Source organism: Bos mutus, chromosome 11 (genome assembly GCF_027580195.1).
Source record: "Bos mutus isolate GX-2022 chromosome 11, NWIPB_WYAK_1.1, whole genome shotgun sequence".
In the NCBI taxonomy this organism is placed as follows: Eukaryota; Metazoa; Chordata; class Mammalia; order Artiodactyla; family Bovidae; genus Bos; species Bos mutus.
In genome coordinates this window covers 1,086,533-1,114,195 of record NC_091627.1, presented here as the reverse complement: position 1 = coordinate 1,114,195, position 27,663 = coordinate 1,086,533, and the positions used below count along the sequence as shown (strand labels likewise).

At 61.4% G+C, this 27,663-nt stretch overlaps 3 protein-coding genes across 4 annotated transcripts; 1 reads left to right on the top strand and 2 right to left on the bottom strand.

The window, feature by feature from the left end:
• Positions 1–7,720: 7,720 nt before the first annotated feature.
• Positions 7,721–10,260, bottom strand: LCN10 (lipocalin 10). Its single transcript, XM_070380081.1, has 6 exons — positions 10,109–10,260; positions 9,432–9,971; positions 8,952–9,022; positions 8,513–8,620; positions 8,187–8,285; positions 7,721–7,877 (listed from the first exon to the last, which is right to left on the bottom strand). The coding sequence occupies exons 1-6, from the start codon at positions 10,258–10,260 to the stop codon at positions 7,849–7,851; spliced, it is 999 nt and encodes a 332-aa protein (XP_070236182.1). The 3' UTR covers positions 7,721–7,848.
• A 980-nt stretch (positions 10,261–11,240) lies between these two features.
• On the bottom strand, positions 11,241–16,488 carry LCN6 (lipocalin 6). 2 transcript variants are annotated; one of them, XM_005887080.3, is made up of 5 exons: positions 16,399–16,488; positions 16,085–16,242; positions 12,587–12,648; positions 12,005–12,115; positions 11,241–11,736 (listed from the first exon to the last, which is right to left on the bottom strand). In XM_005887080.3, exons 1-5 carry the CDS (start codon positions 16,486–16,488, stop codon positions 11,594–11,596), a joined length of 564 nt encoding a protein of 187 aa, XP_005887142.2. In that variant the 3' UTR covers positions 11,241–11,593. The 2 variants fall into 2 exon arrangements, with proteins under 2 accessions (XP_005887142.2, XP_070236194.1); XM_070380093.1 differs by having other exon boundaries at positions 12,587–12,657; positions 16,103–16,242.
• Positions 16,489–23,032: 6,544 nt separating this feature from the next.
• Positions 23,033–27,328, top strand: LOC102282586 (lipocalin-15). Its single transcript, XM_070380080.1, has 9 exons — positions 23,033–23,128; positions 23,507–23,646; positions 23,739–23,809; positions 23,960–24,070; positions 24,680–24,810; positions 25,659–25,733; positions 26,044–26,146; positions 26,307–26,389; positions 27,158–27,328. Exons 1-9 carry the CDS (start codon positions 23,033–23,035, stop codon positions 27,326–27,328), a joined length of 981 nt encoding a protein of 326 aa, XP_070236181.1.
• The last annotated feature ends 335 nt before the right edge of the window (positions 27,329–27,663 follow it).

The following is a 27,663-nucleotide window of genomic DNA, read 5'->3' as shown; positions in this document are numbered from 1 at the left end:
CCACAAGGAAGCGGCCGTGAACAAAGAAACAGGAAGAGCCTCTGCAGCAAGTGACCTTTGCCACCGCACAGGAGCCGAGACTTCTCTCCCAGCGTCGCCGCCTTCCCTCCAGCTGCAGCTCACTGCGCCCGTGAGGGGGCAGTGCCTGCATCCGTGTGCAGCGTGAGCTGGCAGCCGTCCTGGGTGGGCTGGAGTTGGGGGCTGACCTGCAGCCCCTCACTGACCCCCAGAGCGGGCCAGGCGGACCACTGGCTTCCCAGAGCCAGTTCAGCAACAACCACCTTTTCATACTAAGAAAGCTGAAGCTCTCTCTGCAGCCCAAGTTTCAGGGTTCCGTCTCTTCTGCTTGGGGGAACGGGCGATGTTGTAGGTTGTGGTCGAAACCACCCCAGACAGAGTGAGACGGGTGCAGTCTGGTGACGTACCTCACCTTGAACCCTGCTCCAGTTGCCAGCAGTGGGAGCCCGCTTGTAAAAACTGCCGGTTCGGTTCTGGAGATATGAGTAAGTTCTCTCCTTCCTTTGCCTCTGACGAGGGCTAGAACCACTCTGCGGTCAGGTCTGATTCCTCTGTTATGTGTACATTAAAACAGCTTTCTACACACACTTTACACGTCATGCTTACTCATGCCATGATATTGCTCATCCACGTGAACAAGTCAGTGATTTTTAGTACATTTCAGGTGCTGTGCAGTTCAGTTCAGTTCAGTTGCTCAGTTGTGTCCAACTCTTTGCGACCCCATGCACTGCAGCACGCCAGGCCTCCCTGTCCATCACCAACTCCCAGAGTCCACCCAAACCCATGTCCATTGAGTCGGTGAGGCCATCCAACCATCTCATCCTCTGTCATCCCCTTCTCCTCCTGCCTTCAATCTTTCCCAGCATCAGGGTCTTTTCAAATGAGTCAGCTCTTCGCATCAGGTGGCCAAAGTATTGGAGTTTCACCTTCAACATCAGTCCTTCCAATGAACACCCAGGACTGATCTCCTTTAGGATGGACTGGTTGGATCTCCTTGCAGTCCAAGGGACTCTCAAGAGTCTTCTCCAACACCACACTTCAAACGCATCAATTCTTCGGCACTCAGCTTTCTTCACAGTCCAACTCTCACATCCATACATGACCACTGGAAAAACCATAGCCTTGACTAGACAGACCTTTTTTGGCAAAGTAATGTCTCTGCTTTTTAATATGCTTTCTAGGTTGGTCATAACTTTCCTTCCAAGGAGTAAGCGTCTTTTAATTTCGTGGCTGCAGTCACCATCTGCAGTGATTTTGGAGCCCAGAAAAATAAAGTCACCCACTGTTTCCCCATCTATTTGCCATGAAGTGATGGGACTGGATGCCATGATCTTAGTTTTCTGAATGTTGAGCTTTAAGTCAACTTTTTCACTCTCCTCTTTCACTTTCATCAAGAGGCTCTTTGGTTCTTCTTCACTTTCTGCCATAAGGGTGGTGTCATCTGCATATCTGAGGTTATTGATATTTCTCCTGGCAATCTTGATTCCAGCTTGTGCTTCATCCAGCCCAGCGTTTCTCATGAAGTACTCTGCATATAAGTTAAATAAGCAGGGTGACAATATACAGCCTTGACTTACTCCTTTTCCTGTTTGGAACCAGTCTGTTGTTCCATGTCCAGTTCTAACTGATGCTTCCTGACCTGCATACAGGTTTCTCAAAAGGCAGATCAGGTGGTCTGGTATTCCCATCTCTTGAAGAATTTTCCACAGTTTATTGTGATCCACACAGTCAAAGGCTTTGGCATAGTCAATAAAGCAGAAATAGATGTTTTTCTGAAACTCTCTTGCTTTTTCCATGATCCAGCAGATGTTGGCAAGTTGATCTCTGGTTCCTCTGCCTTTTCTAAAACCAGCTTGAACATTAGGAGGTTCACGGTTCACATATTGCTGAAGCCTGGCTTGGAGAATTTTGAGCATTACTTTACTAGCGTGTGAGATGAGTGCAATTGTGCGGTAGTTTGAGCATTCTTTGGCATTGCCTTTCTTTGGGATTGGAATGGAAATTGACCTTTTCCAGTCCTGTGGCCACTGCTGAGTTTTCCAAATTTGCTGGCATATTGAGTGCAGCACTTTCACAGCATCATCTTGCAGGATTTGAAATAGCTCAACTGGAATTCCATCACCTCCACTAGCTTTGTTCGTAGTGATGCTTTCTAAGGCCCACTTGACTCAACATTCCAGGATGTCTGGCTCTAGGTCAGTGATCACACCATCGTGATTATCTGGGTCATGAAGATCTTTTTTGTACAGTTCTTCTGTGTATTCTTGCCACCTCTTCCTAATATCTTCTGTTTCTGCTAGGTCCCTACCATTTCTGTGCTTTGAGCCCATCTTTGCATGAAATGTTCCCTTGGTATCTCTAATTTTCTTGAAGAGATCTCTAGTCTTTCCCATTCTGTTGCTTTCCTCTATTTCTTTGCATTGACCACTGAGGAAGGCTTTCTTATCTCTCCTTGCTATTCTTTGGAACTCTGCATTCAGATGGGTATATCTTTCCTTTTCTCCTTTGCCTTTTGCTTCCCGTCTTTTCACAGCTATTTGTAAGGCCTCCCCAGACAGCCATTTTGCCTTTTTGGATTTCTTTTTCTTGGGAATGGTCTTGCTGCCTGTCTCCTGTACAATGTCACGAATGTCCATCCATAGTTCATGAGGCACTCTGTCTATCAGATCTATTCCCTTAAATCTATTTCTCACTTCCACTGTATAGTCATAAGGGATTTGATTTAGGTCATGTCTGAATGGTCTAGTGGTTTTCTCCAGTTTCTTCAATTTCAGTCTGAATTTGGCAATAAGGAGCTCATGATCTGAGCCACAGTCAGCTCCCCGTCTTGTTTTTGCTGACTGTATAGAGCTTCTCCATCTTTGGCTGCGAAGAATATAATCAATCTGATTTCCGTGTTGACCATCTGGCGCTGTGCAACCTTCAGCAAAATCTACTTTTAGGACATTCCCGTCATGCCAAACAGATTCCCCTTGCCCACCAAGCACCAAACGTCCATCTGGGTCCCACGCCACCCCAGGAACCAGCCGTCGCCTCTCCAGCACTGAGGATTCTTATTGTGGATGTTTCAGAGAGAGGTCTTGGCGCAGCACGCGGCCTCTCACCAGCACGACCGCGGGGTCGCCTCTCAGAGCTGTGTGCTCTTTGTTTCTTTTCAAATCAGTGTCTTCACAGAGTCTGAGGCCCACAGAGACGTGCGCGCTCATCTGTCCGCAGGACTCTCCAGGCGAGAACACTGGGGCGGGCTGCCACGCCCTCCTCCAGGGAATCCTCCCGACCCAGGGGTCGAGCCCACGTCTACGTCAGGGATGTCAGATCTTTCTCTGGCCTCGGGACGTGAGGGATGGGGCTCCAGTTCACGGTCTGTCTTTCCCACTTGCTACATTTTGCCCATTTTCATTTTGGCCCAGGCAAAACCAGAACTTCTGTCCCTGATTGACACCGAGGACAGGAGGGTCAGCCCGGAGCCTACACATACGCTCACCAGAAGGACTTCATTTTGTATATGTCGTCTTTAATCCATCTGGGATTTCCTTTTCAAATAACAGAAATGCTATTTCAAATTTAAAAAAGAAAACAAAAAGCAACTACTCCCCTCTTAAAAATGTGGCCGACACAAAAAATGACCTTGTATGAGTCCATTCGTAGGAAACGAGCAGAACAGTAAAGAGCAGAAAGGAGACCAGAGGTGGTCAGGGGCTGGGGGACAGGCCAGGAACCGGGCACTCTGGGTCAGGGTCTGCCTCTGCGGACTGAAGGCTGCACATAATCGGAAACGGACTTAACACTCATGTGCGGCTCAGTTTAAATGATGCAAGGTGATATTATATTAGTTTTAATTTAGAGCCTAAAATATAAAACACTATACAAAATGCGAGAGAATAAAATTTTTTTCTAAAGTGGGGGAAGGGAAGGAAAGTTCTGGGCCGGGGAGCAGGTAGACGGCGTGGGTGGGGCCGGCACTGACGGTGGTTCCAGAGCCGGTTCTCCCTGCAGGGGTGGCGCATCCCAGCTACTCAGACACCAAGACTCCGACAGTCAGTCCAGACCTGGGTCTGCCCTCCCCCTCCTCCCACCTGCTCTCCTCCCCAGCTCTCTCCCGCCACCCCGGCTCCCGCCTCACCTGCCCTCTGGCCGAAGTCTCTTCCTCCTCCAATGCTCTGACATCCCTCCGATCCCTGCTCACTGCTCAGAGCGGGCAGGGCTGGCCACACCTCTGACCCCAGCTCGCTGCTCTGAGCGTGCAGGGCTGGCCACACCTCTGACCCCAGCTCGCTGCTCTGAGCGTGCAGGGCTGGCCACACCTCTGACCCCAGCTCACTGCTCTGAGATGCAGGGCTGGCAGCACCTCAGACCCCAGCTCGCTGCTCCGAGCGTGCAGGGCTGGCCGCCCCCATCTTTCTGGTCATGGCATCGGTGTCCCGTGGAGCCTTGTAGACCCCCAGGGCTCCCGGCCCTCCCCCAGGACCCTGACTCAGTTCCCTGGAGCACGTGCTCTTCTCTCACGTGGACTTGCTCTCCTGCTCTCGTCCACCTGCCCCTCCAGGCCGTGAGCTCCTGCAGGGCAGGAACCATCTGTCGTGTCAGCACCACCCCCAGGCAGTAGCTGAACCATCAACAGAGGGTCTCAGAGCCCCCTCCCGCCTCTGAGCAGCTGACACTGTGGGCCTGGAGACTAACAATAAAAGGTGCCTGTTGAGTCAGAGGCAGGGGGATGCCCAGAATGACCCTGGGCTATCCTCCACAGAGCAGAGTGGGCACTGCCTGCCCCCTCGTGGTCATCTCCAGCACTGCAGCCCCAGGGAGGAAAAGCAGAGACCAAATCCCTTGTTTGGGGTCCAGGTTCCCCAACCGCTCAGCGGGTAAAGAATCCGCTTGTGATGCAGGACACACACTGGGAAGATCCCCTGGAGAAGGGAAAAGGCAGCCCCCTCAATACTCTTACCCGAAAAGCCCCACGGACAGAGGAGCCTGGCGGGGCATGACAGAAACTCAGCAAGGCAGTGGTTCCACCAGGGCCCACCCCCGAAGGAGCAGAGCCTGCCCGCTCCTGGGCGAGAGGGACCCCAGCGCCTCCCTTGCCGCCTCCCCCCTCCACTGTCCCCGTGCTCAGGTCACTCCGGAGGCCTCCTCACCCCAACCAGGGGTGCAAATGAGGACCCCAGGGGCAACAAGGAGGGTCTTGTCCCTGGTCCCCGATGGTGGTCCCGTGCCTGCCCCCTTCTGCGCCCCCGGGTCCCCAGTCCCCCACGTCCCCAGGCTGCCCCTGCTCAGAAGGACCTCAGGGAGCAGAAAGCTTTTTCCAAGGACTCGGAGCACAGTGGGTCACGGATCGGGGAGCAAGGCCAACAGACTCTCCCGCAATCTTATGGGGCCTCCGGGACCACCCTGTCTAAGCACCCCCTCTACGGGGGAGTAAGCTGAGGCCTCCTCTCCTGTAGCCCCTCCACACTGGGGAGGAGCCTCATCCTAGCTCCCGGTGCCCAGAGTGCTGGACACAGGACTCCAGACCCTGTCTTCCCCAGGCCTCTCTAGGGATGGCCCAGTGGGCACCGTGGCGACCCCCTTCCCATGCTATGGGCCGGGCATGTTGCTGGGGGCTCACTGTCTCTGTCCCCAGCCTCCTCCCCCTCACCCGTCCCTCCCCCCGTGCACACCCCTCTGACTTCCAGCAGGACAGTCAGTGAGTGTGAGCGTGTGTGTGCACGCGTGCACCTGCGCCCTCGTGGGGGACGCCCAGAGGAATTGGCCCCCATGGGAGGGGTGGCAGGGGTCCTCCAGGACCTGAGGAGCTCTCACCCCAGAGGAAACCCCCGAGGAGGGGTGAGGCCAGCCGGGCATCAAATCTAGGAGGAGGCTGTTAAAATACAGGGAACAGAACCCAATCCCGGCGCCACGGTGAGACCCAGCCTCAGGGTGCACAGCAGACCAAGATCCTGCGATGCTGCTGTTGGTCTGGGAAGTACTAAGGCTCCAGGGAGGCCTTTGAGGTTCACATAAGGGCCCCTTGGATGTTTGAGACTGAGCGCTCCCAAATTCTAACCATCAAACCTAGAGAAAGACAGGTTTCCTGAGGAACCGTGGGTGTGGCCCTGGGCACCTGGAGTATGCTGGAGGCAAACGCAGGGAAAACCCTCCAAGCCTCGCAAGCACCTTGCGGCTGAGCCTGGCGCAGGGCGGCCTTGGGCCGACCCTCCAGGCTGGAGATGGGCTGAGGGCTGTGCCCACCTGGCGCGTGTCCCCACGCCTCCTTCAGAGGTGGCCGAGCACTTGAAAAAGAAGCGTCTTTGATGACAAGGCATGGAGCCTCAGAACCAAGAGTCCGGGACCCCACCCCAGAAGGGCCACCCTTCCTCCTTCCAGGACAGGCGCACCCAGGCGGCCCCCCTCTCTGTCTGCCAGGGAGGCTGAGTGCTGGGCCGGGAGGCACGTGGAGTAGAGGAGGCCTGCAGGGCTCAAGCCACGCAGGCACGACGGAAGCCCCGGAGCAGAGAGGCAGGTGGAGGGAAGCCCCCCGACATTAGCTGCTGCGGTGGAGAGTGGGGCCAGGTGGCGACTCGGAGGGCGGAGGCGAGCAACTCCGGGCGGGCCTGAGCCTTCAGAGGACTCCTGTTCGCTCCCCAACCCCATGTGCCCTTGTCACGGCCACGAGACAGGCACCCTGTGGTTAGCCCAGCGGCTAGAGGGCAAGGGCCCCGAGCCCCCGGGGCTGAGCCGGCCCAAATCAGCCCGTCTCCCGCCCCCAGAGCCGCAGAGCACACCTAGCTGAGTTCCACCTCTCAGCCCGCCTGTGCCCCCCAGTCTCGAGGTGAGCCCCAGGCGCAGGCACTGAACACATTGGTGGGGGAGTTCCCTAGTGGTCCAGCAGGCAGGACTCGGGTGCTTTCCCTGCCCTGGCCTTGGGTCCAATCCCCGGTCAGGGAACTAAGATCCTGCAAGTTGAGGAGCCGCCTAATAATGATAAAGAGAAATGCACGCATGTGGTTCTTACACAGCAGTAGCTGACAGCTTCAGTCCTGCTTCTCTCCGTAGGCGGCCTGACTCATCCACGCCAGCCACCCCCACCCTAAATAGCCCTGTTACTCTTATGTCCGTCCCCCACCCTGCCCTCTGCTCTGGATCCCATCTCTCCCAGGACACCGGCAGCCCCGTCCACCTCCTCCCTTCCAAGCGGCCCTGCACCCGCCCTCCCCACCGTCTCCGCTGCTCTGGGGGTTTTCAGGCTGTTTCCTCTTCTGGGACGGCCCTCCCTGCTCCAGCGCCACCATAACTTTCTCAGCTCAAGCGTCACATCCTCCAAGAAACTCTCCGTGACCCCTCCTCCCCGGCCTGCCACGGTTTGCGCTTGGCACTTCTGGACACAGTCCTCAGGGTCCACGACTGAACCCGGGTGACCAAGTCGGCGTCTGCCTCCCCAGCGAGAGGTCGCATCTGCCTCTTTGCCCCGGGCTCTCTCCCCGGCTTCCTGGGAAGTGTCGGATGTCACGCAACAGGGAGGGCGGTGGCAGAGAAAGCACACGGCACACTGGACTGGCCCCGTCTATTTCCCAGCAGGTGAGGGCAGGTAGCAGCTGCCCGCCGCGCCATCCAGAGGACCCAGCCCCAGGTCCCCCCTCCTCCTTCAGCATGCACCCCCACCCCCACCCAGGGGACCCTAAAGGACCCTGCTGGGCCCAAGCCCCGCCCGAGCTGCACACCATCAGTGGCCTGGGGTCTCCAGACCCGTCTCAACAAGCAGTGGGGTGTGAAGCCTGCAATCTGGAACTCGCTCCCAGGGTCTGGGAGGACCGCAAGCCGAGCCTCACGGGGTGGAGCAGGTGGGCGGCCGGCTCACGGCAGGATGGTGTGCGCGCAGGAGGCTGCAGGGGAAGGAATGGGCTGGGCGTCTCCGAGGGATCCCACATCTGCCGGGCACGCGCGGCAGCTCCCCTGGGGCCTCGGGCCCTGCAGAGGGCAAAGCTGAGCGGCCCTGGCCCCCAGCGCCCCGCAGGGACGCGGCCCCAGCCACCAGCGTTCTCAGGGGGCCCTGGGGAGACAGGATGGGCACGTGCACGTGGCCATGACTTTCTTTAAAGGTGCCCCTGTCGCCCTCTGTCCCTCCATCCCGCACGGGGGCCAGCTCCCTGGCGTCTCGGGGTGGCCCCGGGGCAGTGCCGCCCACACCTCACCGTCTTTTGGGAGCACGGCCGCCCGGCTGGCGAGCCCCAGGGCCTCACACGCGTTGACGAACTTTTTCATGCTCAGGAAGCTGCACGTGGGCTGTCTGCCTGCGGGGGGCGGGGCGGGTGCGGACCAGAGCCGCAGCATCAGAGCCCCCGGTCGAGGGGCGCCCTGGCCCCGGCACCACCCCTCACCAGAACGCCCCCGGGCTCTGGGTCAGGGACCTGCAGCCACTGGTGGGTGATGGGAAGCGTCAGCCGGGAGTGGGGGTCCCCAGACAGGCTCGGGAGGGGGCCGCCCTGCAGGGCCCGGGGGCTGTGGCCCCTGGACTCACTGAAGAGCAGCAGGGTCCTGGTGGTCCTGCCGGCCCGGCCCAGGCGCAGGTAGACCACACTGGCGCTGTAGTCGGGGACCATCACACGGAAGCCCTCCACGCCCCTCACTGGAAGGGAGGAAGCGCAGAATCCGCTGCTCACTCCTGAACACTGCGGTCCTTCCAGGGTCCCCGGGCCCCTACCACCCGCACCGAGGGGCCATCTGGAAGGGCAGCAAAGCCCCCCACCCCCAGGCCTGGGCTCCTGGGCGCACACTGGCCAAGCCAACTCTGGGCCACTGTGGGCTGACCGCGCATCCCAGCGTCTGTCCCCACCGGCGCATGCTCTCGGGGAGGACTGCTGGGGGCCGTGCGGTCAGGGATCCTGTCCAGGGTCCTGGGGGCTCAGAAAGCCCTGGACGGCCCTCCCCCAGCCCCCTGTGGCCCAGTGGGTACGCACAGGTGTTCCTGAACACCGGCTTCTTCCTGTCTCTCCGCAGGATTAGCGAGTGTGTCTGGCACCCCCGGGACCTGGGTGGGGGGAGCAGGCTGTGAGCTGCGGGCCTGGGAGACCTTTCGGGGCTCTGCCGTCCTGGGACATTCCAGCTGGGACCTGGGCCAGTCCCACCGCTCAGGAGAAATGCTCCAACACCCCTGCCCCCCAGCCCCCAGTGGGCTGTGGGCACTTCTCAAAAAAGCAGCCACTTGAGTTTGACAGCAGGAAGTGATGGTGTTTGGGGACAGTCCTTGTGGGATTTCCAGACTGACCCTGGGTCTGGTCCCCCCCACTGGCCCCCTCCCCTTCCCTGGGCTCAGGGCCCCCCACCCTGGCCCCCCCATCGGCCTCTCCCCTTCCCTGGGCTCAGGGCCCCCCACCCTGGTTCCCCCATCGGCCCCTCCCCTTCCCTGGGCTCAGGGCCCTCCACCCTGGCCCACGCACCGGTTCAAGGCGAGCACCACCTTCAGCTGGCCCACCTCCTGAACCTGTACTATGGACGCGCCCAGCTTCCTCTGGCCTCCATGCGGCAGCATCCCCTGGGCATCGGAGGCGACGGCAAGGACGTACCAGAAGCCTGAGAACTGCGGAGAGGGCGCAGGGCCTGCCACGCTGGTCCCGCCCAGCCCCGGTCTCCAAGGACCCCCAGGACCGGTGACCCCCGCCCACGGCCCAGCCCATGTCCAGGACCAGCCTGGGTGCCCGCTGCCTCCCAGGCCTTGGAGGCGGACGCCCAGCTGGTCTGCGACCTGAGGCGGCGCAGCGCAGGGCCCAGGACGCAGGGGCCGCAGGGCCTTTTCCTCCAGCTGGCTCCCATCCCACCGGCTCCCCCGCGTCTGCTCGGCCTGTGCCCAGGGCCGCCCCCACCAGGACCTTCCGCCTGCTGCGGTCTCGTTATTCCAGGGCTCGCCTGCTCCCCCCGCCTCCCCTCCACCCCCCGGGCACCAGCAAGTGACTCGGCAGCACCCGTCTCGGAGCTCTGGGCTGTGGCCCACGGTCAGCAGTTGAGTTTTGAAGCCCCAGCCTGTCCCCAGAAGAGGCCCTGGGGACCAGCAGACCAGTGCCCAAGCCCCCCGCCAGCCCGTCCCGAGCTTCAGGGGCCCTCTGCCCGCTGCCCTCACCCCCTGGCCCCGGCGCCCGGCGAGGGCGCCGCGAGGCTCACCTTGTGCCAGTTGAGGTTGTGGGACTCTCGGGGGAGCTGCTCCTGTGCCCGGGAGCCCCCACCCAGCCCCAGCAGCAGGGCCAGCAGGGCCGGCCGCCAGCCCAGCCCCATCCTCGCCACCTCAGCTGCCCGCCTGGACGCTGCGCTTAAATGCCCAGCCTGCCAGCCCTGCCGTGGGCGTCAGCTGACCACAGCCGTGAGCCAGCCTGGGGGGCCAACGGAGGGGTCTTGGGCCCTCCCCCCGCCCTGCAGGCAGGGCCAGCCCCACCCTTGGCCCTCGGAGCCAGCCTGGGACACCCCAGAAGACAGAGGCGTCAAAGATCCCGAGGTCACCTCCTGGGCCTCGGGTCACCGAGTGTCCCCTGGAGCCATGCAACCGGCAGGGAGGTTGCTGGTGCTCTTGTCCTAGCCCCACCCCCACCCCCGGGGGGAACAAAGGCTGGACGGGGCATTGAGTTACTCCCCGGGGTGTGCACACAGGAAGTGGGGTCTCTGAGGACGGGGCTGGGACCGTGCTGGTGCTGACGCTGGGGCCGCCTGCGTGATGCCCTTGGCAGGTCCTGACATGTGTGCATGTGTGTATGTGTTTGTGTGTGTTCACATATGTCTGTATGTGTGTACACCCGATACGAGCAGAGTGCAAGATGACCCCGCCCCCCAGCGGCCCCTGCTTCTGCCAGGACTTCAGGACACAGGAAGACAGACAGACTCCGGCTCTCTGGGGTACCTGGCCCCGACCCTGCCCCAAGGCCCCAGGAAAAGCCAAGCTCTCACGCCCTGGGCGCCCCAGCCCAGTGCCCTGCCCACACGTCACCCAGACCACAGGGTCTAGCTCCAGCTCAGGTGGACGGGCCTCCTGTCGGCCCAGGGCCCGGGGTGACCCCCTGGGGGAGCAGCAGTCTCCAGCCCAGGGCCCTGCTTGGACACACGCAAGAGACCCCGGGAGGGTTTGTGGAACTGCTTTATTTGAATCCGCAGCAAGAGCCCCTGGGAGCAGGTGGCCCCCCACCCAGCCCCTGGGCGGCTGGGCGAGGAGGGCAGTGTCTGGCCAGCCTCCTCCGGGCCCCTGGTGGGTGCAGCATTCACTGGAAACCAAGAGCAACACGGGCGGCCTGGACTCGCCCTCAGAGGCATCGGCTCCCCAGGGCCCCAGCCCTGCCCACCGTGGAGCCTCCGGAAGACAGGGGCCCAGGGCACCCAGGTGCCTCCTGCCACACAGAGGGGAGGGGTGCTCGGGGAGGCCGCTTACCGGGAAGACCTTGTGTGCGCAGGTGACTGGGGAGGAAAGGGGCCGAGGTGAGGATGGCCGGCCCTCGCCAACCAGCACCCTGGCCCCGCACACCACCTGCCCCATCCACCCCGCAAGCCTGATGCTGGGCAGGGAGCAGGTGACCCCTTGAAGCCCCCCTGAGCTCGGCCTGACTCCCTGAGGCCAGGAAGGTCCTCAAGCCGGCAAACGGCGCCCCAGCATCCGGGGACACTCACAGTCCCTCTGGAGCTCGGCCTGCTGCTGCGACAGGAGGCCCAGGCTCCGGCTCCACTTGGCGAAGCGGCCCAGGGCCTCCTGACTGGCCAGGGGCGTTCGGCCTGTGGGGGAGGCGGGAGAGCCGGGCGGGGGTTGGGGCGAGGAGAAGCCCACCCAGAGAACCCAGAGACAGGCGGCGGGACTCCCTGCCCTCTGGGCCCAAGGCTCTTCGCCACGTGCAACCCCCCGCCCGCTCCCTCCAGGGACAGGAGCGGGGTGAGGGGGGGCGCTGTGCATGGGGAGGGGCCGCCCGGGACGCAGGCGCAGGGCCGGTGGGCGGTTTCTGGCCGGGGTGAGGCTGGTGGGAGGGGCGGAGCCCGGCGCACTCACTGTACAGCTCCACGGTGCTGAAGGCCTCCTCCTGGGCCTCCAGCTGTGTGAACACTATCGCGTAGTCCCTGAAGTTGGTGCCCAGCACCCGGTACTCCAGCACGCCCCGGGCTAGAGACAGGTGCCCCCGGGGCGGGGGAGCGCGTCAGGCCTCAGCGGACCAAGAGCCCCCAGGCTCGGTCCCCTCAGCCCCCCGCCCCCACCCAGCCCTGGCACACGGGGCCTCCAGGTGGTCTGGGGATGGCAGGTGAGCCCCAGCTCTTCCCAGGTCACCCTCCTCAGATCAGGTCCCCACAGGGGCAGAGGACACCCCCACGCGCGCCCACCTCCCCAGACACCATAGCTGGAGGGCCGGGACTGACTGGCCCCGAGCACCTCCCAGTCCCCAGCGGAGCACCCCTGGAGCTGGGGTGGAGCTGCCCCTCCCTGTTGTGAGGGGCTGACCCCGCACACAGGGGCCTGGGGACGCAGCTCGGGTGGAAGGCCCAAGGCCGCTGGGGGCAGAAGGCAGCCGGATGGCGGTCAGGGGACTGGAGGAGTCCCCACGCTGCCCAGAAGGACCGTCGTGGCCGTCATCCTTACAGGGATTCCCGAAGACCCATCTGGAATTTTGTCTCCGCAGCTCCACAGCCTGCAGGTGGCATCTCTCCAGCCTGGAGCACAGAAGGATCCGTCATCACCCAGGTCCAGGAGCAGGACTGCCCGGACCTGGCCAGCGTGGCTGCAGGGGGGTTCTGCCTCCCCCTCGGGGGCCGCAGTTACCCAGAAACCCTGGTCTCAACCGCAGGTGAGCCATCGGGGCCGCAGGCTGGCTGGGGACCTGCAGAATATACCTCCCGAGGGACCTGCTTTGCCAGATCCACACGGAGAAAACTTGGGAGCACTGCTGAGGGCATGAAAGGCGCCTGAGACAAAGGGGGGTCTGCAGTTTGGAGTAAAGCGGCTCCACGTCTAAAGAGGCCAGTGTCCCTAAGCCGTCAACCCGAAAAATGAGCAGACGGCCTTCTGTGAGCAGAGCAAGACGAGCTCACAGCCAAGTTCCCTGCAAGACCCAGGAGTCACGAGGAAAAGCCTGAAAGGAGCATCACCAGCCCTAACAATGCACACTGTGGAGCCACGAGACGGAAAGCAACCGGACTCACTGGCACAGAAGCAGACCGATCGAAGGAGCAGAGCAGAGAGTCCAGAAATGAAGCAAAGTGCCCAGGAGGTTAGGTGTCACGAAGGGAGCATCTTTGGCCAGTGGAAAAAGAGGGACCCTGGGCAAGCATCAACGGTCACACCTCGCAGGTCCCCAGGGCGTAGCCCCGAGCAGGTCAAAGATCAGAGGCCTGTCAGCTTCAGGGAGGTGGAAAGACCTCCTAACAACTACATCACAAGGCCCAGAGGCCCTAAAAAGAGCCAGAGTTACATCTACACAAACACAGAAAGAACTCTTCCTACCAAAAACTGCTGGAAGGCGTAAGAGTGGCAGACTGGGAAATTAATTTGCAACTAACCTTCATCACAGACAGTAGCCAAAATCACCAATACCTAAGCGTTCTTGCGTGTCAATAAAAACCTACCCCAGGAAAAAATATGCAAAAGATACGAACAGACGCTGGGCTGGGAAGGAGCCCCAGAAGGAACAGGCCCCGAGATGCCCGCTCCCCTGTGATCAGAGGAGACAGTAAAAACAACCATGGGGCCATCGGTCACCCATCAGATGGCCACCCAGTCCCGCACCAGCTCGGGGCACCCGCCTCGTGTGACACGGGAAAAGGACAGACGCACTTCAGCTCTAGGGGTTTGTCCCTCCCAGGCCAGCACACCAACGTCACAGCCCTAGATGTGTTTCCAGCTGCGAAAGACTGGAGACCGCTGTCTGCCCGTCAGCAGAACTCTGGAAGGCAGCCCAGGGGAGTATTACTTGGCTCTGAAAAAAAGTTTCTCAAAAAAAGTCACATAGAGTCAGTAGATGACCCAATAATCCCACAATCTGGGTGTGTCTCCAAAAGAATTGAAAACAGGGTCTCAAAGAGATATTTGCACACCTGTGTCTACAAGGCCCAAAAGCCGGAAGCAATTCAGACATCCATCAGCGGACGAAAGGGAACTGGGTGTGGTCCAGCCCTGCGGTGGAATATTACTCAGCCTTCAAGGAGGAAATCCCGACGCAGGCCGAAACACGGTGAGCCTGGAGAACGCTGTGTTCTGTGAGATAAGCCAGGCACAGACCAATGTAGGGGGCTTCCTACCCCATCCCACCTCAGTGGTAAAGAATCTGCCAAAGCAGGAGACGAGGGCTCGGTCGCTGCCTGGGAGGATCCCACACGCTGCAGAGTGGCCGAGCCCCTGCTCTGGAGCCCGTGTTCCAACACAGGAGGAGAGGCCTGTGCAACTGAGAGTGGCCCCCACCCTCCACCCGCAGAGAAAGCCCGCACAGCACCAGAGACCCAGCAGGGCCAGAGTGAGCATAAAGACAGCAACAACATTTTTCCTTTGAAAAAAGACTAATGCAGGATCCACTCATGCGAGGCCCTAGAGGAATCAAACCCAGAGACGGAAGCAGATGGTGCAGCCAGGGGCTGCGTGAGGGGACGGGGAGTGAGTGTCTGGTGGGGACAGGGGGTCAGTGTGAGAAGGTGAGAAAGTTCCGGAGATGCTGGTGAGGTTTGCACAAGGTGAGTGTGTTCGATGCCCTTGAACTATGCACTGAAAATGGTCAAGATGGTGAATTTTATGTTACGTTTATCTTACCACAGCTTTGAAAACTTTAAGAAAGGCAAAAGAGAATAAAATCTTAAATGTTTCACAAGAAGGCAGAGAACCCGGGGGGCTGACACCAAATTGTGGCTTGCCTGAATACTTAAGAGACTTGCGTGTGCTTGCGTGTTCCTGAACATCTCCAAGGAGCCGTCACAGATCAAAACCAGGGGCTGCCTGTTGCCAGGGGGAGGAAAGACCCCTGCTGTCCACCTCCCCGTTTCTTTCTTTTTCAGTTTGAGGGCTCTGAGTTCCCTGGCCAGGGATGGAACTGGGGCCCTTGGCAGTGAGAGCACAGAGTCCTCACCCTTGCACCCCCGGGGAGCTGCCGGGGGACTCTGACCTTCGGACCAGGTAAGTGTGTTTCCTATTCGAAGACCAACACGTGAAACTCACCTCAGCTCACAAAACGAAGCGCCCTCTTGCCCGTCCTCGGGCCCTGCTGTCAGGGTGCACCCTGCAGCCGGGCCTGGGCCCGCCCCTTCCACCCCGGTGTGGCCCAGGTCCTCAGACACACACGCCTCCACGCAGCAGGGAGCAAGGCCGCTGACCGATGGTACCCACAAGCGGACGCCAGAAAGGGCTGGGAGGCCCCCGCCCCTGCAAGCGCTCTCGTCCCCTCACCACCCACGGCCGTCCCATGGGGCCTGGCCTTCCGGGTGCCAAGGTTCCATGTTTGGATGGCTTTTTGCCAGCCTTGTTAGGACTCTCTGAGCCTCATGGCTTTGGGGCTACAGCCCACGACACGTGTGAGCCAGTGTTCACCCAGCACAGCAGGGCCCCCGCCCCAAGCCCCATGTCCTCTGTCCTGCTTGTCCGCCGCCAGGCCACCCCAGCTGGGTGGCAGCTGCAGCAGGCTCAGCTGTGGGAAGGAGCAGGGCAGACAGCCTCCTCTCGGGTCGGGGCTGCCAGCCGCTCAGGCTGCGTGATGACTCCAGGCCCGCGGTGGTGCCCCACCAGCCATCCCGAGCGACAGGCGGGGACTTGGACACTTAGGTGACGTGGGTCCTCGGGGCTTCGTGGTCTCCAGGCTCCCCCAGGGCCCACCGGACCGTGTGGGCTCAAATGCACAGACCCACCTTGAGCGGCTGCTCAGGGGGGCCTTGAACAAAGAAGCGGCCTCTCCTGCTAACCGGAGCCGCTGCCAAGCTGCCCAGGGGCCGGGGCGGAGGGGGTGGTCAGAGGCTGTGCCGGCCTCGCTGGAGAAGGCATGAGTCCCACCCAGGCGCCCCTGGCCGGAGCCCAGGACGCAGACCCCTGAGACCCAATGGAGGGCGGAGCTCACAGCAGAGCCCGGTGCAGAGGGAGGGGAGGGCGGGCCGGCCACCCAGCCGCGCCCCCGGCCCCACCCACCTGTGCCGGGAAGCCCGCATCTTCAGGGTGTTCTGGGACGTCAGCATCACCTCGACCCCCTCGACACTCTTTGTGGCCTTTTCCAGCGCGAAGTCCTTCTCCCCTGAGGCCACGGCGAGGACGTACCAGGACCCCATGAGCTGAGGGAGGGGGCGCAGGTGAGGGGCCGTCCCTCCACCCCCAGCCCGGCCTCCTGCAGCCCCCGTGGTCCGGGGGGCCCCGGGGGAGCCCGGAGACCACAAAGGCCCGAGGACCCGTGTGGCCCCAGGCCCGCGCTGGTGTGGGGGAGCCGCCACCTGCTGAGGGTCCAGCCTCCCCAGCCACACGGCCCGGGCGCTGGGCACCAAGACCACAGCCAGCAGAGCGGCCAGCAGCGCTGCACGCATCCTCCCGAGGTCCACACGCCAGCGACCTGCCCGGGCCCGGGCTGAGCAGCCCTCCCGCCTCTGGATGCCCGTTTATATGGCTCTGAACGCAGTGCTGTGGGCGGCGCTCATTACCAGGCTCCCTCCTGCCTCTCTCCTTGTCCTCCAGCTGCGCCAGGGAGCAAGGAGGGGCTGGGACCGTGTGCAGGGCCCCTTCCACCCCGGCTTGTCCAGCAGCCCTCCACTTGGAAGTTTCCAGAATGAGCATCCTGCCTTCAGCTGCACCATCCCCTCCCTTCCAGGGCGCCAACCCTCTGTCGCTCAGTCTAGGAGGGCCAGAGACCCTGCTCTTGAACCCAGGCCAAGGTCACTTCTGAGAAGAGAGGCAAGAACAAACAGTCCCTCCAGAAGCTGTGGTTTGGGTATCTTTTGTTTTAGGCATTAAAAATTTAAAAAGCCCCCCCATTTTTTTGAAAGCTCCCACACGCTCCTGGTCCACTCCCCTTCCTGCCCGACTGGCCCTTGTCTCCCGCCCCACCACGGCCAGCACCCAACTGGACGCCCTGTGCCACTCGCCTCCCACCCACCATCCGGACCTGCCAACTCTCTGGGCAGCCTCACTGTGATGCCTCCCACCTCTGCTCACCATGAGCCTGGCCGGGCCCTCAAGGCCACATGAGAGCTTGCCCTGGACCTGGGCTGCCCACTCTGGGTCACTGGAGACCCTGCCTGGGAGCGGAGATCAGAAGGTTCGGCAGGATCTGTCTGAGGCCCCAAAACCCAAGCGGAAGTACCTGGGACGATGCCCTCCCGGGGAGGGGGCGCCCTGCAAACCACAGCTCCCAGCCTCCTCTGCTGGCTGGCTTCCAGGGTGCTGTGGACACAGGACAGGCACCTTGGAAGGTGACGAAAGATGAAGCTGTCTGTCCTGCTGGGCCTTCCCAGAAAGGACCTCAGATAAGCCGGTGCCCCACCCCTGCCTGGAGACAGGACGCACCCTGCAGGAAAGGGGGCCAAAGAGAGCCCATCACACAGAGACCTGCAGAGAAGCGTCGCCCTGCCCCCAGGCCTGGAGGACCCCAGGGCCGGGGCCTCTGGCACAGACAGCCCACCACGGGCAGGGGTGGCTCTCTGTGGCTCCACAGAGGAGGCCCGGGGGCACTGGATGGGGAAGTGGGCAGGGGCTGAAGGACCCCTGCCCAGGAGGCCGAGCCAGAGCTCCTCCCAGCGCTCTTTACTGGGAGGCTGGATGGATGGGGTGGAAGCCAGCCCAGGAGGGGCCCTCAGGGCAGGAGTGGGACATAGGGCACTGGCCACAGGTGGGGCCCAGCTGGGATTGCCCCTGCCGCCCTGCGCCTCCCCGCCAACCCCTCCTTCCCGCCCCGCTCCCCCCGCCCCACACCCGCTCCCCAGCAGCAGGCAACCTGCTGTGCAGACTGGTGGACACTAGGGGGCGAGCTTGGGCGCTGAGAAAGTGGGTGGGGGTGGCGGCCACGCAGAGCTTAGTGCCTCCCACATGGCCTCGGACCCAGTGCTGCCCTGGACCTTCCTGCTGGCTCCTGCTCAGCACCCAGAGCAGCCTCTGGGAGCCCTGAAACCCTCCCTGTGACCCCCACCCCCCAGCTCTCCAGACCTGAAACCCTCCCTGTGACCCCCCAGCTCTCTAGCCCTGAAACCCTCCCTGTGACCCCCCAGCTCTCTAGTCCTGAAACCCTCCCTGTGACCCCCCCACCCTCCCCCCAGCTCTCTAGCCCTGAAATCCTTCCTGTGACCCCCCGCCCCCCAGCTCTCTTTGTCCTGGGCAGCTGTCGCCCCCCCTGGCTGGGCTGTGTCCACCTGCGTGTGCCAGCTCATGGCCAGATGTCGGCTTCCTGACACAACTTGCTGCCCCCCTGGGGCATTTCTCCACAGAGACCCCATACGCATCAGTCTCCCCCAGCCCAGCACCTGGTAACCACTAAGCTCCTTTCTGTCTCTGCGGACTTGCTATTATGCATGTCCCATAGGGGGCTCCTACACCACGTCGTGGCCTTAGGTCTGGCCTCTCACCCAGCACCCTGTCTTCGAGGTTCATCGTGTTCTTATATGGACAATCTTCCAATGTGTGGATAGACCACATTTGCTTATCCAGGCAACCCTTCAGCGGAATGCGCGAGTGCTAACTCACTTCAGCTGTGCTTGAGTCTGTGCGGCCCCATGGACTGTAGCCCACCAGGCTCCTCTGTCCATGGGGATTCTCCAGGCAGGAATACTGGAGTGGGTTGCCGTGCCCGCCTCCAGGGGATCTTCCAGACACAGGGATCAAACCTGCGTCTTTCACGTCTCCTCACTGGCAGGCATGTTCTTTGCTGCTGGTGCCACCTGGGAAGCCCGGCCCTTTAGCAGACCTCACCTCAGTGTAAGGCAGCTTTCCTTCTAGGGGACCCCTCCCCAGCTCAGTGAACCGCAGACCCCATCTAAGCTCTTCCACCAGCCCTGCGAGCGGCGTCTCTTTGCTATCGCCCTGTGGCCACTTCTGGGACTGCACCTTCTTGGGTCCAGGGCCTCGCCAGCTCCGGTCTGCCCACCGCCCACCAAGGCACCTCTCCTGCCGGTGCCCCCGTCCTCGTCCTGAGCCGCCACAAACCCCCTCTGCACACAGCAGAGCATGTGCTAGCCTCCTCCAGGGCGCTGAGGCCTGCAGGACGCGATGGAGGCCCTGGCCGCAGTGCCCGGCCCACTGTGTGTGTGGGGCCCCCACTGAGCCGCTGCTGTCTGGGCCTGCGGTGCCAGGCACTCAGGGCCACCTCAGGCCGGATGTGGCCACACACACCTGCCCGCAGGCAAATGCATGCTGTGAGGTTTCCAGTTGGCAGACCTGGGGGTCACAGCGACTTGGGCCTGACCCTTGTTCATTCACAACGGTCAGTGGGCAGCGTCCACCGCCAGGCCCCGCACTCCAGGCTTGGGAAACAGAGGCCAATGGCTGGCCTGCAGGCTGCTGCAGTTCCTGTCGTCTCGGGGTTCACAGGAGAGCAGAGAACAAATAAACTCAGGAGAGAGCTGGAACGGTGCTAAGCCCCCAGGACACAGACCAGCGGTGGGCTGGGTTTGAGGAAGGCTGCTGACTAGGCAGAGTGTGAGTAGCAGGGACTCTGGTGAGGGGCTGGACAGGACCAGAGGGCCCCTGGGCCGGAGGGTATGAGCAAGAGGCCCCAGGCAGGCGGGGAGCGGGCTGGGCTGACTGCTGGGGAGCTGGGCAGCACTGGGCTGGGCTGGGCGCCGGTTTGCGCTTGGGGAGTTTCCACTCGGGGTGGGTTTGTGCTCTGCACCACAGTGACTCAGGAGCGTCTCAAGCAGGGACGCATCAGACTGATGCTTTACAAGGCTTGCTCAGGCCGCTGTGTGGAGAGTGGACTTCAGAGATGAGGGGGCTGGGGAGGCAGGAGGTGAGCGGGCATCTAGAACTCGTGATGGAGAGTCTCCAGACCCCGGCAGGGAACAGGCTGGTGGCGGGAGCGTTCTCTGTGGCCTTGGAAGCCGCCCCACACCTAAGGCTCAAGGGGGTCCGTGGGGGGCCTGCAGGCCACAGTGACCTGTCCCTCGATCCCTGCTTGCTCTCACCCCACAGTTCTGTGGTGAGAGGTCTGACCTCTCCCTGCCACACTCGGATCTTACTTGGGGGCTTCGGACACATTGTCTCCCTGCCCCTCAGCCCAAGAACTGGCATCTGGGAGAAGAGTTCATACAGTCTACCCGCCTACCTATCCACACTCAGTTCAGCTCAGTTGCTCAGTTGTGTCCGACTCTTTGCCACCCCATGAACCACAGCACGCCAGGCCTCCCTGTCCATCACCAGCTCTCGGAGTCCACCCAAACCCATGTCCATTGAGTCGGTGATGCCATCCAACCATCTCATCCTCTATCGTCCCCTTCTCCTCCTGCCTTCAATCTTTCCCAGCATCAGGGTCTTTTCAAATGAGTCAGCTCTTCCCATCAGGTGGCCAAAATATTAGAGTTTCAGCTTCAACATCAGTCCTTCCAATGAACACCCAGGACTGATCTCCTTTAGGATGGACTGGTTGGATCTCCTTGCAGTCCAATGGACTCTCAAGAGTCTTCTCCAACACCACAGTTCAAAAGCATCAATTCTTCAGCTCTCAGCTTTCCTTATAGTCCAACTCTCACATCCATACATGACCACTGGAAAAACCGTAGCCTTGACTAGACAGACCTTTGTTGACAAAGGAATGTCTCTGCTTTTGAATATGCTTTCTAGGTTGGTCATAACTTTCCTTCCAAGGAGTAAGCGTCTTTTAATTTCATGGCTGCAGTCACCACCTGTAGTGATTTTGGAGCCCAGAAAAATAAACTCAGCCACTGTTTCCACTGTTTCCCCATCTATTTGCCATGAAGTGATGGAACCCGATGCCATGATACTCGTTTTCTGAATGTTGAGCTTTATGCCAACTTTTTCACTCTCCACTTTCACTTTCATCAAGAGGCTTGTGAGTTCCTCTTCACTTTCTGCCATAAGGATGGTGTCATCTGCATATCTGAGGTTATTGATATTTCTCCCGGCAATCTTGATTCCAGCTTGTGCTTCCTCCAGCCCAGCGTTTCTCATGATGTACTCTGCATACTAGTTAAATAAGCAGGGTGACAATATACAGCCTTGACATACTCCTTTTCCTGTTTGGAACCAGCCTGTTGTTCCGTGTCCAGCCTGTCTACACTGTATAAGCATGAATACATGCTGTGGTCCACAGTTAGAAGTTTATTTACTTGGCTGCACCGGGTCTTACTTGTGGCATACAGGACCTTTAGTTGCGGCACGTGGGAGTTAGTTCCCTGACCAGGAATCGAACCTGGACCCCTGCATTAGGAACACGGAGTCTTAGCCACTCAACCCCCAGGGAAGTCTCTAGTTTACACTTTTTAAAAGTTGAGGTGTAGTTTACACGCTCTGGAATTCACCCTCTTTGGTTTTAAGTTTAGACAAACGCACCACAGTCCATCACCCCAGCGTCTCCGCCAGCCCCTTTGTCGTCAGCCAGGCCCGTCTGTCCTTGAGGATTCCCATGTTCTGCAGCCACAGTCTGCACCCCTCCAGGCCGGCTTCTGTCACCCAGCGTGGGCATCTGGGGTTTGCCCTGGGTCAGTGTGTCTGGAGAGGTCTCATGCCCAGAGCATTGTGCATCCTGCCCCCTGAACGGCATTTGGTCATTTCCGTTTTTTAGGGATTGTCAATAAGATCTCATGACCAGCCACCAGCAGGTTTTGGCTAAAGTGTGTCTCATTTTTCTTGGGTAAATATCTAGGCTTGTGACTGTCGAATCACATGGTATTTGAATGTTTTCCTTCATAGGATCTGCCGAGCCGTCCCCAGGGTGTCGCACGCTCTTGGTTTCCTGCCCTGGTGGTGACCACCAGTGTCTCCGGTTTGGAACCAGAGTGGCCAGCCTGCCGGTCTGCCGTGGCATCTCCTTACAGTGAACAAATGCCCATGAGCCTCTCTGCTTGGCTTTACTTTCTGATTTGGAATCTTTTCAAATATTTTGCCTGTTTTTTTAACTGTTTTTTTTTTTTTTTTTTTTTGAGTCTTGAGAGTTCTCTATAGATTCAGGATTTAAGTCCTTTATCAGATGGATGTTTTGTAAATATTTGCACAGGAAGGCTTTCACTGCCTTCTGTCCCAGGACTCTGGGATCTGGGTGAGAGCTGGCGCCTCCTGAACCCAGTGGAGGCGGTGAGCCGGAGCCCTCGGCCCTGACCCCCTGCTCCTCCCCACCCCACTGGCCGATGAGGGTCCTTCTCCGACCCTGGACGCACTTCCACTGGGAGCACAGTGCTGGCCTTCCCTGGGGATGCCTGCCTCTGACCAGAGGACTCTGGGTGCCCCAGGCCACGTGCTGCTCCTCACATGGCGCCCCTGGGGTCCCCTGAGAGGACAGAAGAGGCCACCTGGAGAGAGGCCTGGCCAGCCTGCGGCGCCTCCCCGGCGACATTGCGGTCCACACGCTTATGCAACCAGTGATAAGGTGGCCGTGACCCCATAATCCACCCCAGGTGGTGGCCCAGCCCCGCCCTCCCCACGGGCTTGCTGGAGGCCCAGCCAGGGGTCTGGAGGCAGGACTGCTCGGGCCTCGACATCACCTCTGTCCCCCTGAGACGAGGTCCCCAGGCCTGGCTGATGTGACTACGCTCCTGTGCAGGGAGGTGAGGGGGTGAGGACTCTGGGGGACCTGGGCCCCAAGGGGTAGCCTCCTGGCTGGAGCAACCTGACCGTGGGTGCTTCCCAGCGGCGCCCCCAAGGGCCCCGGGCTCCAGCCGCGTTGCCCACAGGTGGGCAAGGCCCAAGCCAAGTGAGAGCCCTCTGGAGCCCTCCCGGAAATGACCCCTGGAGCCAGTGGGGACACTCGGGCGATTGTGCCAAACAATGAACAAAGAAGGGCTGGCGTTTCCAGAACCGAGACGCCGTGCGCTGCCCAGGCGGCTCGCTGGCCCTGCCCCACTGCGGGCCGGGCTATAAAGCTGCCCACAGCAGTAGGGATGGACCAGTGCGGGGCCAGGGTCACAGACGGGGATGGGGGCCACGCTGCTGAGCTGCGTCCTGCTGCTGCTCTGGCCACCCTCGGCTCAGGCTGACGTGCTGGTGCAGCCAGATTTTGATGCCAACAAGGTACGAGAGGCCCCCGTGCTGTGCCATGCGGGTGGGGGTCCGGGCTGAGCAGCCACTGGAAACAGGAGTGACCGTGTTCTAGCGGAGCCTGCCGCCTCCGTGGGACGCTTGCTTGGTGTCCTGGGCCTGCACACCCTTTAGAGTCCCTTCCATTTAACCCTGAAACAACCCTGTTGTTGGGTAGTTACTGACCCACTTCACAACTCAGAGAACTGAGGCTCCCAGTGGCCAGGACCCCTGCCCCAGGTGAGTGGCAGCACTGGGGCTTGGACACTCCGGAGACCCCCGGCCGAGTGGCTTCAGACAAATCTGTGGGCCTTGTGGCCCACTGTCCGGGTGCCGGGAGGTTCCGCCCCGGGTCACTGAGCTGTCTTGCAGTTCTCAGGCCTCTGGTACGTGGTCTCCATGGTCTCTGACTGCAAGGTCTTCTTGGGCAAGAAGGACCACCTGCTGATGTCCACCAGGGACATCAAGGCCTCGGCGGGGGGCAACCTCAGCGTCCACATGGAGTTCCCCCGGTGAGCGGGCGCGGGGTGAGCGGGCGCGGGGTGAGCGGGCGCGCGGGGCCGGGTGGGCGGGGCCGAGAGTGAGCAGGCCGTGCACCCCCCAGGGCGGACGGCTGTAACCGGGCGGATGCGGAGTACCTGAGAGTGGGTGCCCAGGGGCACTTCCGAGTCCCAGGTAAGTGACCCCCACGCCCTTCTCCATGGGTGACCCTCCCCCATGCCCCTCCCGGGGCCCTCCCCTGCCTCCGCCTGGGCCCCGCCCCCTTTCCCGTGTGGGCGGATGCTCAGCGGTTCCGTTGTCCAGAGCCGGCTGTCTCCTCTGCAGCCTTGGGCTACCTGGACGTGCGCGTGGTGGACACGGACTACAGCTCCTTCGCCGTGGTCTACATCTACAAGGAGCTGGAGGGCGCGCTCAGCACCATGGTGCAGCTCTACAGTGAGGGCTCCCCCGCACCCCCCGACCCCACCCCCACCCACTGGGGCACCTCTTCAGGCCCTGCCCACCCCATCACAAATGGGTACGGCTGAACTGAGGGGCCTCTGAAGGCTGGGCACTCAGGCCAAAACTCAGGCCTGTCTCTGGCTGGAGACCCCGCCTCCCCTGCTTGGCCTGCGGCCTGACACCCTGAGCAGGGGCTGCGATACTATTCTGCTTTAATTTCTCGTGGGCTTGGCGGAGTGAACCAGGAGAGTTCCCCAAGAGGAGAGGCAGGGGTGAGGGCGGGAAGCTGGCTTTGGGAGCTGCAGGTAAAGGTGTCTGAAGGGGTGGGGCTCCGGGGCGCAGGGTCTGGGAGAGCAGCCAGGCACCCCAAGCTCCCAGGTGCCCTGTGTGAATTGGGAAAGGCTGCCCGTCTGTGCAGTTTCCAGTCCCCACTAGCCCCTCAGCCAGGCAGGCACTTTCATCAGTGCACAACCTGCCCAACCTCAGGGGGCAGACCTACCTCCAGCCTTCAGGAAAGGGCAGTGAGGCCAGGGGCCCCCATCTGCCCATGTCTCTCATCTCTGTGACCCACGGGGGTTCACAGCGGCCCCTGCTCTGCCCCAGGCCGGACCCAAGAAGCGAGTCCTCAGGCCCTGGAGGCCTTCCAGGACTTCTACCCGACGGTGGGGCTGCCAGCGGACATGGTGGCCATGCTGCCCAAGTCAGGTACCCCTGAGAGCCCCGCCCCTGTCAAAGTCCCGCCCGGTCAAAGCCCCGCCCCTGCCAGAGCCTCGCTCCGCCCCCATTCCGGAGTCCTGGGAGGTGCCGGCCGGAAGTAGCCCTGTCTTCCAAGGGTGTGTTGGCCGGCCCGGGGGAGATTGGGGATGCCGCCCCCAGCGGGTCCCTTGGCATGGGGAGGGGCTGCAGGAGGCAGGGTGAAGTCCCAGCCAGCCCAGCCTCTCGGGACCCTCTGTCTTTCTACAGATGTGTGCTCCCTGGGGGACAGGGACGCACCCTGAGGGCTCCAGAGACCCAGTTTGGCCCTTCCCAGGTAGGAGCCAGGGTTAACACCTCCCTCCCGCTCTCCAGGGCCTGTGTGCCGGGACCTCCTCCCTCTCACCTGCTGAGGTCTGCAAGTGCAGATCCCCCAGCATCCCTTGTTCTCCCTGGATACTCACTCCTGTGCCTGCAGCCTCCACTTACATATCACCTCTTCCAGGGAAGCCTCTCCTGATTACCTAGGGCTGCCGTAGCTTAAAACAACAGGAATTTACTCTCTCATAGCCTAGAGGCTAGAGGTGCGGAGTCAAGGACGGGGCAGGACTGCCCAGAGGCTCTGGGGAGAATCCCTGCCTCTTCCAGAGGCTGTTGGTGCTGGCAATCCTTGGCCTGTCGACCCACCACTCCCATCCCTGCCTCGCCTGTTAAGAGGCCAGATTGCCTTCATATAAGGATACCCTAAATCAAGGGTGATGCCCTCTCAAGATCTTTAACAATTACATCTTCAGAGACCTTATTTCCAGATAAGGGCGTTTTCGGAGTTCCAAGTGGATATGGATTTGGAGGGGCATAATCCAGCCCAGTGCGCTCTGTGTCCCCATAGCCCCTGGCTTGCCCAGAGCATGGGGCGCTGCCTTGGGATTCCCGAGTCCTCATCCTCTCCCAAGGGCCCCACAAGGTGGGAACCGCAGCCTCCTGGCACAGGGCTGAGTCCCCAGGACCCCTTGGGACATGGATGCAGGTGGGCTCTTGGGGACGCCTTCTCCCAAAGTGGAGAGGGGACCGTTGGGCCCCTCACCCCCCTTCCCTGTGAAGAACTTGGGAACCTACATGAGCAGTAAACCTCGGACAGGATGTGACATTCGCCGGCGTCGGGAGGCACCCCTGCGGCCTCTCCTGGCATGGTGGGTTAGGTTAGGTGGGGGCTTCCAGAGTGGCCTGCGGGCAGCGGCCCTCTGGCCTTCACTTCATTCTGCTCCCCCGGCCAGGCCGAGTTTGCCCAGGGCTGCGCTGGGGGCATCGGGCTGCTGCAGCTTTCAGTGGGTCTCAATGATGCAGCCCAGGTCCCGGCTCCATCCCTGTTTGAGCCACGTTAGGGATCGGGTCACGTGCCATCAGGAAGGTTCTAGCTGCAGAGAGCAGGAGCCTGTCTGCCTGCTCTGTGCCCCACCCCCAGGATTATGTTAAAAAAGCACCTTTTAGGGTAAAGTGCACACCTACGTGGACCCCCTCTCCAGGGCTGTGTCTGCAGGCTCCTCGGGGTTAAGTGGCTGTTCCACCAGCCAGGGAGGTGGTGAGGCCCTGGGGACAGTGGCTGGGTCCCTGGGGAGCCCGGTAAGGGGGCGACACTGGGGGAGGGGGCCGCCTTGGGGGAGTGTTTCCATGGTTGCAGAAGCTTCGGTGGCAGAATCCACTCACCCTGCCCTTTAAGGGGATGAGTAGATGGGGCACCCTGCTGTGTGAAGCGCCACTCAGGGGTCCCAGGAGTGACCGGACCTTTGCTGTCTGTGCAGGGAGAGCCGGAGCAGCGGGTCCTGTCACCCCAAGTGTCCTGACCCACGGCCCTCCAGCCCTGCGCCTTCCCGTCCCCCACCCTTCGCCGGCATCTCCTGGGGCCTCCCCCTTCTGCTCAATAAACAGATTCTGCAGTTTCGAGGGCCCTGGATTCTTTGGAGAGGCCGTTAGGGAGGGCCCTGGGGCCCCGCTGTGATCCGGGCTCCTGGAGCCACTGAGGCTGGGAGGCTCAGGGCTGAGGACGGGCACTCTGGCTCAGAGGGAGGAGGCACCAGCCAAGGGTGGCCCCCCGTAAGGTCTGCACCCACAAGCAGCATCTGGGTCCCCCAGCCCGGCTCCTGTGGGCTCATGGCCCCTGTGGGGATGCCGAGGTGCCCTGGGCAGCCCGGCCCCGCGGCTGGGCCTCCATTAGGGGCAGAACCCACAGAGGCAGAGCAGCTGCAGGGGAGCTTCGGGGTGCAGCTTTTCGGTGTTTCCTTCCTGCTGTTGCTGTGACCTTGACCTTGGGCTCGTTGGTGAGCCTCCTTGAAGCTTGGGAACGGGTCACGGTCGTGGCCAGAGCACCCTGAGCCCCTCCCTGTGGCCCAGCCTGAGTGCCCCTGGATGGACCCTCGGGCCCGAGCGGAGAGCCTGCTGGGTGCCTTGTCTGCTCACAAGGAAACCGAGGCACAGAAAGGTCAGCAACTTGCACAGCCAGTGGCCCGGCTGGGGTCCTGCGGCCGGGCTCTGGGGCCTGAGCTCCCTGCTGAGCCTCAATGAGCTGGGGGGGCCGGAGCGCCCCACGCCCGGGGCCCCCTGTGGCTCCTGCCCCGACACCACGCCCCGTGGAGCTCACAGCATCCGGCTCTGCCCGATGCGCACACTTCAAAGGGCTGGCTGGGCCTGCGGCAGGGCAGGAAGGCACTGGACACCCTGCTTCACTGCTCGCGGGCATCCTGTAGCCCTGGCAGGGTGGAGCAGGAAGCTGTTAGCTCTGAGCGCGCCCATCCTTGCCTCGGGCTGATCACCCCAAGACAGGGGGTGGCCCTGGGCTTCCTGTCCTCTCTCCTCTGCCCGCTCAAGCCCCTGGGGGACTGGCTCGTGAGCCCAGCTCC